This window comes from Moschus berezovskii, chromosome 4, assembly GCF_049115385.1.
Source record: "Moschus berezovskii isolate FMDL1 chromosome 4, NW_MosBer_1.0, whole genome shotgun sequence".
In the NCBI taxonomy this organism is placed as follows: domain Eukaryota; kingdom Metazoa; phylum Chordata; class Mammalia; order Artiodactyla; family Moschidae; genus Moschus; species Moschus berezovskii.
The window spans coordinates 104,987,915-105,005,744 of NC_142463.1; the positions used below are offsets into that span (position 1 = coordinate 104,987,915).

Here is a 17,830-nt window from a genome sequence, read left to right on the forward strand (position 1 = left end):
CTAACTGTTGCTTCCTGACCTGCATACAGGTTTCTCAAGAGGCAGGTCAGGTGGTCTGGTATTCCCACCTCTTTCAGGATTTTCCACAGTTTATTGTGATCCCCACAGTCAAAGGCTTTGGCATAGTCAATGAAGCAGAAATAGATGTTTTTCTGGAACTCTCTTGCCTTTTTCGATGATCCAGTGGATGTTGGCAATTTGATCTCTGGTGCCTCTGCCTTTTCTAAAACCAGCTTGAACATCTGGAAGTTCACAGTTCACGTATTGCAGAAGCCTGGCTTGGAGAATTTGAGCATGACTTTACTAGTGTGTGAGATGAGTGCAATTGTGCAGTAGTTTGAGCATTCTTTGGCATTGCCTTTCTTTGGGGATTAGAATGAAGACGGACCTTTTCCAGTCCTGTGGCCACTGCTGAGTTTTCCAAATTTGCCGGCATTTGAGTGCAGCACTTTCACAGCATCATCTTTCAGGATTTGAAATAGCTCAACTGGAATTCCATCACCTCCACTAGCTTTGTTCGTAGTGATGCTTTCTGAGGTCCACTTGATTTCACATTCCAAGATGTCTGGCTCTAGGTCAGTGATCACACCATCGTGATTATCTTAGTCGTGAAGATCTTTTTTGTACAGTTCTTCTGTGTATTCTTGCCACCTCTTCTTCATTGTTTCTGCTTCTGTTAGGTCCATACCATTTCTGTCCTTTATTGAGCCCATCTTTGCATGAAATGTTCCCTTGATATCTCTAATTTTCTTAAAGAGATCTCTTGTCTTTTCTATTCTGTTGTTTTCCTCTATTTCTTTGCACTGATCGCTGAGGAAGGCTTTCTTATCTCTCCTTGCTATTCTTTGGAACTCTGTATTCAGATGCTTATATTTTTCCTTTTTCCTTCGCTTTTCGCTTCTCTTCTTTTCTCAGCTATTTGTAAGGCCTCCCCAGACAGCCATTTTGCCCTTTTTGCATTTCTTTTCCATGGGGATGGTGTTGGTCCCTGTCTCCTGTACAATGTCACAAACCTCCATCCATAGTTCATCAGGCATTCTATCTATCATATCTAGTCCCTTAAATCTATTTCTCACTTCCACTGTATAATTTTAATTAAACCACAGGAAAGCTTTTCCCTTCTTAGTTACCACGGTCCCACCTACCCTTTAGCAAGACAGCTGCCTCGGAAATAAGATAAATTTAAGCTCCAGGTAACAATAATAAGCCACCAATAGCACTGGGATCAAACAACTGTGAGGACTGGATTGGTCAGGGTTCCGTACAGTAAAGAAAATCTAGCCTAGGTAATCTGAGGAAAAAGGAATTTATTGAATTAGATTTTTACCAAGTTATTAGAAGTAAATTAGGAGAGGGCTCTACTCTGGGCTTCCAGGAATAATTCTCAGAACATGTCAGAACCAGTCTGTTGGGGGGGCTGTTATACATACCATGATCAGAAAGCTGGGAGGTTATTGGAAGATTTATTGGAACTATTCAGTTCAAGAATACAATACTGGGACTTTCCTGGTGGTGCAATACTTAGGACTCTGCACTCCCACTGCAGGGGGCATGGGTTTGTCCCCCGGTTGGGGAACTAAGATCCCCAGCATAGCCCCTCCCCCTGAAAAAAAAAGTACCATTTATTTTTTTTAGTACCACTTATTAAAAAAAAGAGAACACAATACTACTCCATTTCAATTCAGTGGGGGAGAGGATGATCTTTTCAATAAATGGTGTATATCCACATGGAGGAAAAATGAACTTTGATTCTTAACCTCATACCACATGTAAACATTAATTTATAATAGGTCTGTGGCTGAGACAGTAAACAATCTGCTGTGATGCAGGAGACTTGGGTTTGATCCCTGGGTTGGGGAGCTACCCTACAGAACGGAAGGGCAACTCACTCCAGGGGATTTCATGGGCAGGGGAGCCTGGTGGGGGGTTGAAAAGAGTCAGATACCACTGAGTGACTAACACTCATGAACTTAAAAGTGAAAAGTAAAACAATCCTGCTAGGGAAAAAAATTTTTTCTTGACCTTAAACAGGAGGTGGAAAACACTAACCTAAAAGAAAGGTTGATAAATTGAGCTTTATTAAAATTTTAAAAATTCTGGGACTTCCCTGGTGGTCCATGGTTAGGACTCTGAGCTTTCACTGCCATGGCTCAGGTAAAATCGCTGCTTGGGGAACTAAGATCCCACAAACCATGTGGAGCAGCCCCCCAAAAAAACAAATTTCTTGGATGAACTTGGAAAACATTCTGCTAAGTGACAGAAGCGAAACATGAAAGGTCATATATTGCATGATTCCATTTGTGTGAAATGTCTAGATAGTTAAATCCATAGACACGGAACAGAGGCTGGTGGTTGCCAAGAGCTGAGAGGGTGCGGCATGGGAGCACTACTGATTGATGGGTGTGGAGTTTCCTTCTGGGGTGATGAAAATGTTTTAGAACTAGATAGCTGTGGTGGTTACACAACAATAAGAATATGCCACTCAATTGTTCACTTTAAAATGTTAATTTTATAATATGTAAATTTTACTACAAAAAATTAAAACTTTATGTTCACCAAAAATATCATTAAGAAAGTAGAAAGGCAGACTTCCCTGGCTGTCCAGTGGTTAAGAGCCTGCCTGCCAATGTAGGGGATACAGGTTCAATCTTTGGCCTGGGAAGATCCCAAATGCGTTGGGACAACTAAACCCATGCCCCACTACTACTGAGCCCATGCTCTATCTGGAGCCTGTGCTCCGCAACAAGAAAAGCCACTGCAATGAGAAGCCCCAGCATGGCAACTAGGGGGTAGCCCCTCATCGCTGAGGCTAGAGAAAGCCTGAGCACACCAACGTGGACCCAGCGCAGCCAAAAAGAAAGAAAGAAAGAAAATAGAAAGGCAGGCTACAGCCAGGAAGAAAATATCTGGAATTAACATTCTCTCTCTTTTTTTTATTTTTGAACTACTTTATTCTGATTCTAAACAAAAAGGAGTGAGAACGACAGTAACAAAAAAGATTCCACGTCTCAACATTGTGATGTGACTATAGCAGTTGTTTTTAAAACTGAAAATCAATTACTTTATTATTTTTTGGCCGCACCGGGTCTTCGTTGCTGTGAGATGGCTTTCTCCAGTTGTGGGGGGCAGAGCTACTCTTCGTTGTGATGCTCAGGCTTCTTTTTGCAGCGGCTTCTCCTGTAGTGGCACATGGGCTTAGTAATCCCGAAGCATGTGGGATGGATATTCCCGTTCCAGGGATTGAAACTGTGTCCCCTGCATTGGCAGGTGGGTTTTTATCCATTGTGCCACCAAGGAAGTCCTATGGCAGTCTTATATTTGAAACTCAAGGAGGAAACAACTGTGTCCCACAGCATCTAAACATGCAGGTCCAAAAATGAAAGTATATTTTTTAACTGCCACATTCACTTCAAAGTCCATCCATCTCCTTCAGCATTCAAAGATTAAGCACTTGTTCTGCTTAGCTATATAATAAAGTGGCAAACTTGCTGTACCACTCACATCACAGAACAGTTGCCTATAAAACTGGACTTCTGATGCTGGACCCCAACTTCACTTTCTCACAGGTCATCATCTTCATCCGAGACAGCAGTTGTCCGAGCAACCTCTAGATCATGCTGATACTGCACCTCTGGTGGGGCAAGAGCAGGCATGGCAATAAATACCAACTTAGGGTCTCCAATCAGTACTTACATACTTCTCAAATTCACCAGTCAGATGTCGGTTCATGAATGTAGCTTTCCAGTACCACCATCACCAATCAATACAAGTTTGAACTGAACCTGGGGTTCTTCTTGGGCAGCCATCATGATGTTACTTCCCAAAGAGTTTCTGCCGGTCTGACTGAAGGCTGAAAAGATAGCAGAAGTGCAATTCAAATCTGAAATTAACATTCTTGACAAGGACTTGTGTCCAGAATATATAAAAAACTACAGATCAAAAAGCAAAACAAGATAAAACAAAAACAAAATAGACCTCCCTGGCAGGCCAGTAGTCAAAACTCCACGCTTCTAATGCAGAGGGGTGTGGGTTCCATCCCTGGTGGGTTCAGGGACCTAAGATCCCACATGCCACGTGGCATGGCCAAAAACAAAGAAATGAACAGACTAACAATTAAATCCTGGACAAAGCACTTTTCAAAAGAGATGATACAAATGGTCAATAAGAGTAATGAAAAGGTGTTTAACATCATTTTTAACCAGTGTAATACAAATGAAAACCACAATGAAATACTACAATGTATCCACCAGAAAACATCTTCTACTTTATTGACTACGCCAAAGCCTTTGACTGTGTGGATCACAACAAACTGTGGAAAGTTCTTAAAGAGATGGGAATAGCAGACCACTTTACCTGCTTCCTGAGAAATCTGTATGCCAGTCAAGAAGCAACAATTAGAAATGGACATAGAACAACTAACTGGTTCTAAATCAGGAAAGGAGTACATCAAGGCTGTATACTGTCACCCTCCTTATTTAACTTCTATGCAGAGTACATCATGGGAAATGCCGGGCTGGATGAAGCACAAGCTGAAATCAAGACTGCCTATAGAAATATCAATAACCTCAGATGTACAGATGACACCACCCTTATGGCAGAAAGCGAAGAACTAAAGAGCCTCTTGATGAAAGTGAAAGAGGGAAGTGAAAAGCTGGCTTAAGATTCAACATTCAAGAAACGAAGATCATGGCATCCGGTCCATCACTTCATGGCAAATAGGTGGGGAAACAATGGAAACAGTGACAGAATTTATTTTCTTGCGCTCCAAAATCACTACAGATGGTGAGTGCAGCCATGAAATTAAAAGACACTTGCTCCTTTGAAGAAAAGCTATGACAAACCTAGACAGCATATTAAAAACTGAGACATTACTTTGCTGACAAAGGTCCATCTAGTCAAAGCTATGGTTTTTTCAGTAGTCATGTATGGATGTGAGAGTTGGACCATAAAGAAAGCTGAGTGCCAAAGAATTGATGTTTTTGAACTGTGGTGTTGGAGAAGACCCTTGAGACTCCCTTGGACTGTGTGGAGATCCAACTAGTCAATCCTAAAGGAAATCAGTCCTGAATATTCATTGGAAGGACTGGTGCTGAAGCTGAAGCTCCAATCCTTTGGCCACCTGATGCAAAAAGCCCACTCATTGGAAAAGTCCCTGATGTTGGGAAAGATTGAAAGCAGGAGGAGAAGGGGATGACAGAGGCTTAGATGATTGAATGGCATCACCGACTTGATGGACATGAGTTTGAGCAAGCTCCGGAAATTGGTGGTAGACAGGGAAGCCTGGTGTGCTGCAGTCCATGGCGTCACAAAGAGTGGGACAGGACTGAGCGACTGAACTGATCTATCAGAATGTGTGTTAGTTGCTCAGTCATGTCTGACTCTTTGCAACCCCTTGGACTGTAGCCCACCATGCTCCTCTTGCCATGGGATTCTCCAGGCAAGAATACTGGGGTGGGTTGTCATTTCCTTCTCCAGGGGATCTTCCCATCTACCAGAATACTTAAAACTAAAAGGATCGACAATGCCAAGTGTTGGTGAAGATACTATAGGACAACTCAAACACTCATAAATTGCTAGTAGGAGTATAAACTAGAATACTTAGGAAAGCTGTTGCTGCTGCTGCTGCTGCTGCTGCGTCACTTCAGTCGTGTCCGACTCTGTGTGACCCCATAGACGGAAGCCCACCAGGCTCCCCCATCCCTGGGATTCTCCAGGCAAGAACACTGGAGTGGGTTGCCATTTCCTTCTCCAGTGTGTGAAAGTGAAGTCGCTCAGTTGTGTCCGACCCTTAGCGACCCCACGGACTGCAGCCTACCAGGCTCCTCCATCCAGGGGATTTTCTAGGCAATAGTACTGGAGTGGCTGTTACTACCTAGTAAAGGTAAGGAGAGGTATCTAGACCACTGTACATATGTATATATATACTTTTCTGAGTATATACTCAGGAAAAATTGGTGTACCTGTCCATCAAAATAGAGATATAAGAATTTTCATAGTAGTTTTAATTTTTATTTTTTGGTTGTGCTGGGTCTTCATTGCTGCTTGGGTTTTTTCTCTAGTTACAGTGAGCAGGGGCTGCTCTTTAGTTGCGGTGTGTGGGCTTCTCATTGTGGTGGCTTCTCTTGTTGCAGAGCACAGGCCCTCGGGCTTCAGTACTTGTGGTTCCCAGATTCTGGAGCAAGGCTCAATAGTTGTGTTGCATGGGCTTAGTTGCTCCACAGCACGTGGGATCTTCTTGGACCAGGGATTGAACTTGTGTCTCCTGCATTGGCAGGTAGATTCTTTACCACTGAGCCACCAAGGAAGCCTCTCTATACATAAATTTTTATAATAAGTCCATATATAGTAGCAGTATCAACAACCTCATATAAGCAGATGATACCACTCTAATGGAGAAAGTGGGTAGGAACTAAAGAGCCTCTTGATGAAGGTGAAAGAGGAGAGTGAAAAAGCTCGCTTAAAACTCAGCATCCAAGAAATGAAGATCATAGCATCCCGTCCCATCACTTCATGACAAATTGATGGGGAAAAAGTGGAAACAGTGGCAGATTTTATTTTCTTGGTCTCCAAAATCACTGCAGTCATAAAATTAAAAGACACTTGCTCCTTGGAAGAAAAGTTATGACAAACCTAGACAGCATATTAAAAAGCAGAGACACCACTTTGCTGACAAAGGTCCATATAGTCAAAGTTATGGCTTTTCCAGTAGTCAAGCACAGATGTGAGTTGGACCATAAAGAAGGCTGAGCACAGAAGAATTTATACTTTCGAATTATGGTCTGGTGAACTCTTGAGAGTCCCTTGGACTGCAAAGAGATCAAACCAGTCCGTCCTAAAGGAAATCAGTCCTGAATATTCATTGGAAGGACTGATGCTGAAACTGAAACTCCAGTCCTTTGGCCACCTGATGCAAAGAGCCCACTCATTGGAAAAGACCCTGATTCTAGGAAAGACTGAGGGCAGGAGGAGAAGGGGGTAACACAGGCTGTGATGGTTGGATGGCCTCGTCAACTCAATGCACATGAGTTTGAGTAAACTCCGCAAGATAGTGAAGGACAGAAAAGCCTGGTGTGCTGCAGTCCATCTGGTCACAAGGAGTGGGGCCTGGCTTACTGACTGAACAACAAGAATAGTACCAGTATATGAGTCATAATTATGGTTCCATGGGCTTTCCTGGTGGCTCAAGTGGTAAAGAATCTGCCTGCAATGCAGGAGACCTGGGTTCAGTCCCTGGATTGGGAAGATCCGCTGGAGGAGGGCATGGCAACCCACTCCAGTATTTTAACCTGGTGAATCCCTTGGACAGAGGAGCTGGCAGGCTACAGTCCATGGGGTTTGCAAAGAGTCGGACAGGACGGAGCGACTAAGCACAGCAGCACAGAAAGACTCAGAGGAGAGGAGAATGGAATGCCGGTGGGCATTCCCATACATTCACATACATCCAGTACGCGATTCTAGTTAGTTTGTTCAGAGGTGGACGAGGAGCTGTGAGTTGGGACAGCTGCAGGCAACCCCGAGAAAGTCAGAGCTGGAGAGGGGGTTCCTAATCCCATTTGCCATGGCTTTACAAAGCACTTTGACATTCTAAACCGTTAATATCATCACAGAAACCATGTCAGGTGGGCATTATAATCCCAATTTTATCCATGAGAAAATTTGGTTGAGGAGGTTGAGCAACTTGCCCGATGGAACCATTTGAGAAATGGTGGCCCGATACTCCCATCCGGAGGTTCTGATTCACACATCAATACAATCGGTATTACTCACTCTCTCAGGGAGCCCATAATGTCCTGGGTCCGGGAGGCTTGGAAAGCACAACAGAAACATCTTAATAACTACATGTAAGGTTTTCTGCGGCTGTGTGCAAGGCGGAATAGGAAGGCTTGTCGGACGGCTCTGGGGTATGCATGAGGTGGTATACTGGACTTGCAAACGAGTTCAGCGAGCGCTTGTTGACTTGCTGTTGTTTAGTCGCAAAGTCGTGTCTGACTCTTTGGGAACCCCCCCACCAAGGACTGTAGCCCTCCAGGCCGATTAGAGAGTATCACTTTCGGAGTATCGCTCCTCTTCCTCCGCCTTCAGGGGGCGGGGCCACAAAGCGCGGGAAAACCGGCCAGGACTCCACCCCCTGCCCGTGCTGGGGGCGGGGAAGACGAGAACTCTTAAATGGGTAACGGAGGTGGGGAGGGTTTCTCCATCCCCTATCTCCGTGCTTAGGAAACCTACTACAGTGCCGCTTTAAGATCCCTTTTGAAATAGACCTGGCCACGCCAGCACCCTAACGTCACCTCTTACTTCCGGTCTGCAAGCCCGTCCCAGGCTTCAGGTACCCGTTCCTTCCACGCTACAAATCCCGCCCCCGCTACGAGCCCTCCTGCAGAGGGAGGAGCAGTGGTTGACGCCATCGCCCAAGAGCTAGCCCTTGCGAGGATCCCATCCAAGTAGATTATATGACGGTTTAGATAGTGGGAAAACCGCGAGGAAATGGTCAACCAGATGACGTGATGCTTTCGGTGACGTCCCACTTTGTGACTTCTGCACGGAAAGACTGACATTGGGGTGTTGCTTGAGAAAACAGTGCAAATGAACCCACACATCCGGGTTCCACTCAGGGCCAACAAGGTTCTCCTCAAAGTGCCCAACAAATAAAAAGCAGAGGGTTCTGAAATTTGCATAAGTGAACAGTAGGCTTCTTGGATCGTGGCCAATAGGGAGTGAAGGGGCGGAGACGCACCTGGGTTAGTCACCGCCTCCAATAGGAAAGCAGGGAATCAGATTGGTTTCTTTCTAAGCGACAGTCGCGGAGGCCAATCATTTTTGAGACGCACAGATGTGGGCAGGTGGGCCCTGGTGCAACCAATGAGGAGAGGCATCTCCAGAAGGACCAAGCTTCTTGCCCAATGATGCCGGGAAGGCTGTACGGAGCTGGTTCAGAGCGGCAGCACTTAAGGCCAACCCAGTGTGGAGCTGGGCGGGGCGCAGCACTGAACGACGGGGGCATTGACCAATGGCGAGTGCGAAAGCGGACAGCCCAGACCTGGAACGCGAAGGGAGCTGAGGGAGGGGGAGGCTGAACCGGAGAGAAGCAGGAAGTAGCGGCGGTCGTGGAGAGGGCGGCGGCGGCGGCGGCGGTAGCGGCCGGAGCCGTGGGGAGACCGCCGAGTCTCGGCCCTCGCTGGGAGCGGAACAAGAAAGCGTGTCTGGGGTAAATACCCGCCTTTGGCCCCGCCCCCTGGGGGGGCGGGTAAATACCCCCGCCCCTCCCCCACTTGGTCAACTACACCCCCCCCCCCCGCGCCGCCCCCCGGGATGGCCTCTGCTGTGGCCCCGACGCCTCCCCCGTTCCCTGGGGCGGAGGGCGAAACTCCCAGCCTGTTGCAAGCAGAGCCCCTAGCAGGGTAAACGTGGAGGGAGGGCCGGGGTCCCCAACTCCTGGCGCCCCCGGCCCAAGAGGCGTCCGAAGCGCGGCCCGGGGACTGGAAGCTGCGGGATGTCGCGACCTAAAATGGTGTCCGTGTCCTGGGCTGGGGGCGGGGGAACGGGGCCAGGCCGGAGCGGAGCCTGCACCCCGCCTGGGCGCGGGTCAGCGTCCGGGCCCGGACGGGACTCAGGCTCTAGCCCCGGGCCGCGGCGCGCCTTCCGATGCCTCTCCGGTCTCTAGCGAGCCTCGGGAGTCCGCGGCGGGAGGAGGCTGCGCTGCGCAGGGAGGGAGGGGAGGAGGTCGGAGTTGGGACGGACCCCGGCTGGAGAGCTGCGAGTCAGGCAGAGACTGTCCCCTCCCCACTCTCTTTCCACGCCTCCCCTACTCCCGCACAGTCCTGGGCCGGGAGGTGCGGCGCGGCAGCTCCCTAAGGGCCTGGCCTGGCGGAGGCCCGTCCTTCCCTTCGCACGCGGGTGAGAACTAAAGGGCGGCGCGCCTCAGTTTCCCCTCTGACTCCTTCCATGTACACTCCGCCCCCTCCCCGCAACCCTGGACATGCTCCCCGCGCAGGTCCTCAGCAGATGGCAGAGACTTAATTCAGCCCGCTGCCCAGCTTGGCGGCAGCCTAATCACCCCCGGTCGCCGGCCCCTCGCCCTTCTCTGCGCAGCAGGCCCCGGGCCAGGGAAGGGGACGCGGGGCCCCCACCCGACCCAAGCCAGTTCACCCTCTTCCTGTTCAACCCCTTCCTTTGGCTTTTGGGGAAGAGCGGAGGGAAGGAGGGGGGCTGGAGCCCAAGAGACAGGGCGCAGCAGCCGCAGAAAGGCCTGGACTGTGGGGCGGGGGAAGCCTCTACGGCCTTGAGCTCCGCTGCTTGATCTACTGCCTGTTCCTGACTATCCGATGACCTCTAAGTCACTTGGACGTCAAAGAGGGAGTTGCTTGGGGGAGGCAAGTTCGTAGGTGTATTCTCATAGTCCCCATTGATCTGTGCTCCACCAGCCCACTTTTCTGAGGGCCGAAGCGGAAAGTGGCTCTGGCCTCTCAGGGTGGGAAGGGCGCCGGGGCAGGGGAGGGCTGCAGCCATCCAGCAGGGCAGACGCAAGGGCTTTGTTTAAACCCAGAGCCTGCAGAATTAAGTAGAGGGGGATGGAGGGAGGACTCCCCTTTCTTCCTCTATTTGGTACCCTCTCCCTCCACCCCCACCTTGGTCCCAGCAATGCCAGCTGCCACCTGCTGGGACTCTCTCCAGTTACAGTCTAAAGGCTGGAAGGAGGTGAGAGAATTGGCCTGGGAAGCGGCTTGCATCCTGGGCAGGGAATGTGGAAGGAAAGAGACTTACTTCTTCAGTTGCTTCTTCCTAGATACAGAAACACTGTGGGGAGAGAGAGGTAGGGAAGAGACCTGGGTCCCCCACAGCCTCTCGGCCGGCCTTGTTGGTTTAGTGCTGCTTTAGTCTCTTGGGATTTTTTTTCTTTTTTCTTGTACTGGGACAGGTGGGGGTTGGGTGAGCCTTCCTGGGCCACTGTTGCCAAGGGAAAATGAAAAGGGTGAGGAGTGTGAGTTGGGGGTAACCTGAGGTGAGGAGCTCAGAGGAGCAATGAGAGGGGTGAGGAGCCTGAGGTTTCCCCATTGTGGCAGCTGTGCTGGATAAGCTCATACCCTGGAGTTTTAGTCCTGAGAGAGCAAGATGGGGAGGCGGGGGCGGGGTTGGCTAGGGGAGGGCCAGGCACTCCTGGGAAGGCAGGTGAGGGAGCAGCAGGTGTTTGTGACAGCGCAGGCCTAGGCTGGGGCCCTTGTGACCAGGCTGCCACCACGGTTTTCCGCTGCTGCTTCTCTTTGTCTCTTTCTGTTCCTGTGTCTTATTCTTTCCGTTTTGGTCTCTTGGGCAGCTTCCCTGAACCCACTTCTCCCTGTTGACCCAGCTAGATCTCCAAGTGCAAGTAGTGACCCCAAGTGGCCCAGACTTGACCTTCCCTGACCCCTGACTCTCGTCTCTGACCCCAGTCTTAGATTTCCAGTGCTTAGTGTCTCCCAGCGCCTTCTTGGCCTGGCATGTCCTTGTGCTAGCTGTAATAATCAATTATTCTGTGGGTTCTGACTCTCAGGTTTAGAATTCATATCATGCTCAGAACAACCCTATGGTAAACAAGTTACTTGCCCGCTGTTGCAGACAGCAAGAGTAAGGCAGTTGAGTAACTTGCTTATACAGCAGGCTGTTGATAAGGCTGGAACTGGAATCAATCCTTGCATCTTGGCTTAAGTTGCTGCCCTTTTGTGCATATGGCCTTTCAGATCTTTGTGGACCCCCCCAGAAGATCCATGAAAAGTATGAATGGATCCCATGCTGCCGTGAATGAGCTCTTAGACCTAGAGCATCATGTACATTCGCCTCCTTAATAGTAGTATTGATTAGTTGATTGATTCTTTGCTGGGCACAGGAGGGGTTGTGGTGGTTTCAACTAGGATGCTCACAGAGCTCCCTCTGTCTCTACTCTCATCTCTCAGTTGTGTTTCTGAGAATTCTCTTTTTCTTTGCTTTCTCTGGAGTGGGTATGCTGCCTTCCTTTCTAGTTTGAGGGTTTGGCAAAACAGGTGCCTCCACCAGCTCTCTGGGGTTTGCACTGTGATGGAGGTGCACCCAAGTCAGTGTGCATGGGCTTCTCAGAGGGAATGTGTGTGGAGATCCTGCGGGAGGAGGCCCAGAGTTCCTGCTTGCAGACATCTCAGTTTCTCACTTTCTTCCCTGTTCTCCTCAGGTCTGGGACCAATTGCCATGGGGGACATGAAGACCCCTGATTTTGATGACCTCCTTGCTGCCTTTGACATCCCTGACATTGATGCAAATGAAGCCATCCACTCTGGGCCAGAAGAAAATGAGGGGCCAGGGGGCTCCGGGAAGCCTGAACCCAGTGTAGGAGGTGAATCTGGAGAAGCAACAGCGGCTCCTGCCGGGGATGGTCCTGGGGGGCCTGCCCAGGCCTCTGACCATAGCCTGCCACCACCGGACGTCTCAGCAGTCAGCGTCATCGTCAAGAACACTGTGTGTCCTGAGCAGTCAGAGTCCCTGGCTGGGAGTTCAGGAGGGGAAGGGGCCCGGGCTGGGGGAGTGATGAAGGAAGGCCCTCTGGGACCTCGTCTGATGCAGAATGGTTTTGGGGGTCCTGACCCATCCCTTCCAGGAACCCCACGCTCTCCAGCTCCTCCCACTGGGGGTACCTGGAAAGAAAAATCCCTGGAAGGCAAAGCTCCGCTGGATCTGTTTGCTCATTTTGGGCCTGAGCCAGGAGAGCACCCTGATCCCCTTCCTCCCTCTGCACCCTCGCCACCTCGGGAAGGGGCCCTGTCCCCACCTGCTTTCCCCTCTCCCTTTGAGCTGACCCGGGAGAATGGCCCAGCCCTGCTGCCCCCCGCTTCTCCCCCACTGCTGGGAGCCTTGAAGCAGGAAAGCTGCAGCCCTCTTCATCCCCAGAGCCTCTCCCAGCCAGGCTCAGGCACTAGCCCTGAGGCCACGGGAGTCCCTGCCAGTGCCTCCCCTTCCCAGGTGGCAGGGGTGTCCTTCTTCAAGAAGTCTCCGGGGCACCAGAGCCCTCTTGCCTCCCCTAAAGGGCCCAGCTGTCAGCCCCTGAAGGAAGAGGAGGATGAGGGACCGGTAGACAAGTCTTCCCCAGGAAGTCCCCAGAGTCCCTCCAGTGGAGCTGAGGCTGCGGACGAGGACAGCAATGACTCCCCTGCCTCCAGCTCCTCTCGGCCTCTCAAGGTGCGGATCAAGACCATTAAAACATCCTGCGGAAATATCACAAGGACTGTAACCCGGGTCCCCTCAGACCCTGATCCCCCTACCCCCTTGGCTGAGGGGGGCTTCCTGGCAGAGGCTAACCTCCTGAAGTTGTCCCCAGCAACCCCAACCCCCGAGGGTCCGAAGGTGGTGAGTGTCCAACTGGGTGATGGCACGAGGCTCAAGGGCACTGTGCTGCCTGTGGCCACCATTCAGAATGCAAGTACTGCCATGCTGATGGCGGCCAGCGTGGCCCGCAAAGCGGTGGTTCTGCCCGGGGGCACTGCCACCAGCCCTAAGACGATGCCTAAGAATGTGCTGGGTCTGGTGCCCCAAGCCCTGCCCAAGGCTGAGGGAAGGACAGGGCTGGGGACAGGGGGGCAGAAGGTGAATGGTGCCTCGGTGGTAATGGTGCAGCCTTCTAAGCCGGCCACTGGGCCGGGGGCAGCAGGTGGCACGGTGATCTCACGGACCCAGTCCAGCCTGGTGGAGGCCTTTAACAAGATCCTCAACAGCAAGAACCTGCTGCCTGCCTACCGGCCGAACCTGAGTCCACCGGCTGAGGCCGGGCTGGCCCTGCCACCCACGGGCTACCGCTGCCTCGAGTGTGGGGATGCCTTCTCATTGGAGAAGAGCCTGGCGAGACACTACGACCGCCGGAGCATGCGCATTGAGGTCACCTGCAATCACTGCGCCCGCCGCCTGGTCTTCTTTAACAAGTGCAGCCTGCTTCTGCACGCCCGCGAGCACAAGGACAAGGGGCTCGTCATGCAGTGCTCACACCTGGTCATGAGGCCGGTGGCCCTGGACCAGATGGTGGGGCAGCCGGACATCACGCCCCTGCTGACTGTCCCACCTGCCCTCGGACCTCCAGCCTTGCCCGCCTTGGGCAAGGGTGAAGGGGCCGTCGCCACATCCGCCGTTACTGCAGTTGCCGCCGAGGCCCCGGTGCTGCCGCTCTCAACGGAGCCGCCTGCCACCCCTGCCACCTCTACTTACACGTGCTTCCGCTGCCTGGAGTGCAAGGAGCAGTGCCGTGACAAGGCCGGCATGGCTGCCCACTTCCAGCAGCTCGGGCCCCCCGCCCCTGGGGCCGCCAGCAACGTGAGTTGCCTTTCCCCCTCCCTGGGAAGGGGACAGCCGGGTGCCACGGGGACAGGGTCTAGGGAGGTGCGGGGGCTTCTTTGGAAGGAATGGGGGACAGAACCCTCCTCACAGACTCACCTTGTTTCGACCCCCTCAACAGGTGTGCCCAACCTGCCCCATGATGCTCCCCAACCGCTGCAGCTTCAGCGCCCACCAGCGCATGCATAAGAACCGACCTCCCCACGTCTGTCCTGAGTGTGGGGGCAACTTTCTGCAAGCCAATTTTCAGACCCATCTCCGGGAGGCCTGCCTACATTTCTCTCGCCGCGTAGGATACAGGTGCCTCCCACACCTCCTCCCCATATGTCGACACTTTTTGCTGTACTTGATGGTCTTGTGGCTCCTGGGACCAGCCTTTTAGAAGGCGAGCCCGTCTCCTGCTGAATCACTCAGCCATGCAAGTGCAGTCTGAGCTCTCTGCCTTTCCGTCGCTCCTCACGGAGAGGAGCAAGCGAGCCGGGCCACCTCTGGAGCACCAGCTCTACCTCCAGAGGCCTCCCCTCCGAGACTGGGTCCTGTGGCTCCTTCCTTCCTCCACTTGCTCATGTTCCACTGCTGATTAACTTCTCAGGCCACCCGGTCCCCGAGAATGAGTGTGGGGTTGGCGGTGGCTGCAGGGACGCCCCCCACTCACCATGTGCCTCCGACTTTCTCCCCAAGGTGCCCCAGCTGTGCAGTGGTGTTTGGGGGTGTGAACTCCATCAAGTCCCACATCCAGACGTCACACTGTGAGGTTTTCCACAAGTGCCCCATCTGCCCCATGGCCTTCAAGTCTGCACCCAGCGCCCACGCCCACCTCTACACCCAGCATCCCAGCTTCCACACACAGCAGGCCAAGTGAGACCTGGGGGGGGAGCATAGGGGTGGGGTGAGAGGAGCGGGGGCTGGGCCTTGGTGGGGCCAGATGTCGGCACTGTCCTCTGCTTCCACACAGGATGATCTACAAGTGCGCCATGTGTGACACGGTCTTCACTCACAAGCCCCTCCTCTCCTCACACTTCGACCAGCACTTGCTGCCCCAGCGTGTCAGCGTCTTTAAGTGCCCATCTTGTCCTCTGCTTTTTGCCCAAAAAAGGACCATGCTGGAACATCTCAAGGTACAGGAGTCAAGGGATGGAGGCGGGGTGCTCAGCTGTATCAATCCGGGGTTAAGATCACACACCCCTCTGGAAATGGGAGCAGGGGAGAAGCCAGGACTTGGGCAAAGCCATGCCCTCCCTCAACAAAAGCCACACGCCTTGTCTCCCTCTCACAGAACACCCATCAGTCTGGGCGCCCGGGGGAGGAGACCGCTGGGAAAGGAGCTGGGGGTGCCCTTCTGACCCCCAAGACAGAGCCCGAGGAGCTGGCTGTGTCTCGGGCAGGAACCGCTGCCCCTACTGAGGAATCTTCTTCAACCTCAGAAGAGGAGGAGCCTCCCAGCTCCCCCGAGCCCCCTCGCCCAACCAAACGGCCCCGGCGAGAACTGGGGAGCAAAGGCATCAAGGGCGGGGGAGGGGGCCCTGGAGGCTGGACCTGTGGCCTCTGTCACTCCTGGTTTCCTGAGCGTGACGAGTATGTGGGCCACATGAAGAAGGAGCATGGCAAGGTGAGGGGGCGCCCCCTGGGAGCCAGAGGGGCTGCACTGGTGTTGACCTATGTGGCAGTGGGGATGGGGTCCCAGATGGGAGCCTGGCTCTGAGATCCCCAACTCCCTGCTCTCCTAGTCAGTGAAAAAGTTTCCCTGCCGCCTGTGTGAGCGCTCCTTCTGCTCGGCCCCCAGCCTGAGGCGCCACGTCAGGGTCAACCATGAGGGGATCAAGCGAGTTTACCCTTGCAGGTAACCTTCACCCCTGTGCCCCTGTCCTCTGCTCTGTCCAGCAGGGTGCCCCCAACCCTGGTTCCCCAAAACACCTTCCCACCTGCCTCTTAGGTCTGAGTGGACTGACGGTTGAGGCCTCCCTCTGCTCAAGCCGCGAGCCTTGGTCTTTGGGCTGTGCCCCGGCGCCCACCCGCCCGCTCTCCCCTTTAGGTATTGCACAGAGGGAAAGCGCACCTTCAGCAGCCGCCTGATCCTGGAGAAACACGTCCAGGTCCGGCACGGCTTGCCGCTCGGGGCCCAGTCCCCTGGCCGGGGGAGCGCCCTGGCTCGGGGCCCTGGTGCCAGAGCCCAGGTAGGCAGAGGCCCAAGCTGCTGAGCGAGGACGGTGGGAGCGGGAGCCCACGCGGACGAGGATGTGGCCTCAGGGTGCTGGGTAGGGGTGCCAGGGCCATGGGAGGACCTGGACACGCAGTTCCTTTACTCTCTTATCCAGGGGCCAGGACGGAAGCGCCGCCAGTCTTCAGACTCTTGCAGTGAGGAGCCTGACAGCACGACACCTCCAGCCAAGTCCCCCAGGGGCGTACCCGGGTCGGGCGGCCACGGACCCCTGCGCTACCGGAGCGGCGGCTCAGTGGAACAGAGCCTCATGGTGGGCTTGAGGGTGGACGGTGGTGCCCAGCAGTGCCTCGACTGTGGCTTGTGCTTTGCCTCGCCTGGCTCCCTGAGCCGTCACCGTTTCATCAGCCACAAGAAGAAAAGGGGTGTGGGGAGTGCCAGTGCCCTAGGCCTGGGGGATGGGGAGGAGGAGGCCCCCCCTCCTTCCAGGTCCGACCCAGATGGTGGAGAGTCACCCTTGCCTGTTTCAGGAGGCCCGCTGACCTGTAAGGTCTGTGGCAAGAGCTGCGACAGCCCTCTCAACCTCAAGACCCATTTCCGCACACATGGCATGGCGTTCATCAGGGCTCGGCAAGGGGGCAGTGGGGACAACTAGGGCCCAGGCCTGGACTGAGCCTCTCCCTCTTGCTCGGGAGCCCGGGGTCACTGCTGCTGCCTGGTCTCTGGGCTGGGGAGTTCCATTATAATTCACGTTTTGTTCAGCTCCTCTTCCGCTAACCCCCAAGGACAACCGGCTTTTGAGGATGGTAGTTACTTGCAGTCCCCCCTTGGGTCCTAGCAGAGTGGGTCCTCCATTCCTTCTTTCTGAGCCCAACACTAATTATTTTCTTGCTGCAGCCCCCACCGTGTGGGATGGGGCGGTGGGGGGATGGGAAGGCCTGATACTGGGGTGGTCAGGGACATACTCTTCACCTCTGTGGGCATGGATGGTGGCCCCATCCGTGTCAGCATGCCCTTTAGACTCACTGGCACTCCAGCCCCCCACCCCTGCAGTGCCTTTCACTTTTTTTTTCCCCAGAAATCCAGGGGGGAGGGAGGGTTGGTGGGGGTGAGTCCTGTCAAGGGGGTCCCAGCGAGAGGAGGGGACAGGCTCTCAGGAATCCTTTATTCTTGTAGTAATAATACTAACAGTGGGGGAAATGGGAGGGAGAAAACCAGACCATTAAAACTGCTCGTGGTTTAATCCCCATTCACGCTCCTCTCTCTATGTGACAGTGGGGACGGGTCTGGGAGGGAGGTGAGTGACAGCTGGGAAGGCCCTTCTTGGGGTACGAGGTGGTTATTGACCAA

At 53.1% G+C, this 17,830-nt stretch overlaps 1 protein-coding gene across 3 annotated transcripts; it reads left to right on the top strand.

Annotated features, from left to right (window-relative positions):
• The first annotated feature begins 9,046 nt into the window (after positions 1–9,046).
• ZNF687 (zinc finger protein 687) lies at positions 9,047–17,797 on the top strand. Of its 3 annotated transcripts, XM_055401936.2 has the most exons (9): positions 9,047–9,205; positions 12,179–14,301; positions 14,444–14,622; positions 15,004–15,180; positions 15,278–15,440; positions 15,599–15,931; positions 16,050–16,162; positions 16,355–16,496; positions 16,638–17,797. In XM_055401936.2, exons 2-9 carry the CDS (start codon positions 12,196–12,198, stop codon positions 17,133–17,135), a joined length of 3,711 nt encoding a protein of 1,236 aa, XP_055257911.1. In that variant the 5' UTR covers positions 9,047–9,205; positions 12,179–12,195; the 3' UTR covers positions 17,136–17,797. The 3 variants fall into 3 exon arrangements, with proteins under 3 accessions (XP_055257911.1, XP_055257914.1, XP_055257915.1); XM_055401939.2 differs by lacking the exon at positions 16,355–16,496 and having other exon boundaries at positions 16,638–16,936; XM_055401940.2 differs by lacking the exon at positions 16,638–17,797 and having other exon boundaries at positions 16,256–16,392.
• Positions 17,798–17,830: the final 33 nt, after the last annotated feature.

Coding starts and splice junctions, on each gene's coding strand:
- ZNF687 (XM_055401936.2), top strand. CDS start 12,196: ATGGGGGACATGAAGACCCCTGATTTTGATGACCTCCTTGCTGCCTTT. Junction 14,623..15,003: donor TCTCGCCGCGTAGGATACAG/GTGCCTCCCACA, acceptor TTTCTCCCCAAG/GTGCCCCAGCTGTGCAGTGG. Junction 16,163..16,354: donor AAGCGAGTTTACCCTTGCAG/GTAACCTTCACC, acceptor TCTCCCCTTTAG/GTATTGCACAGAGGGAAAGC.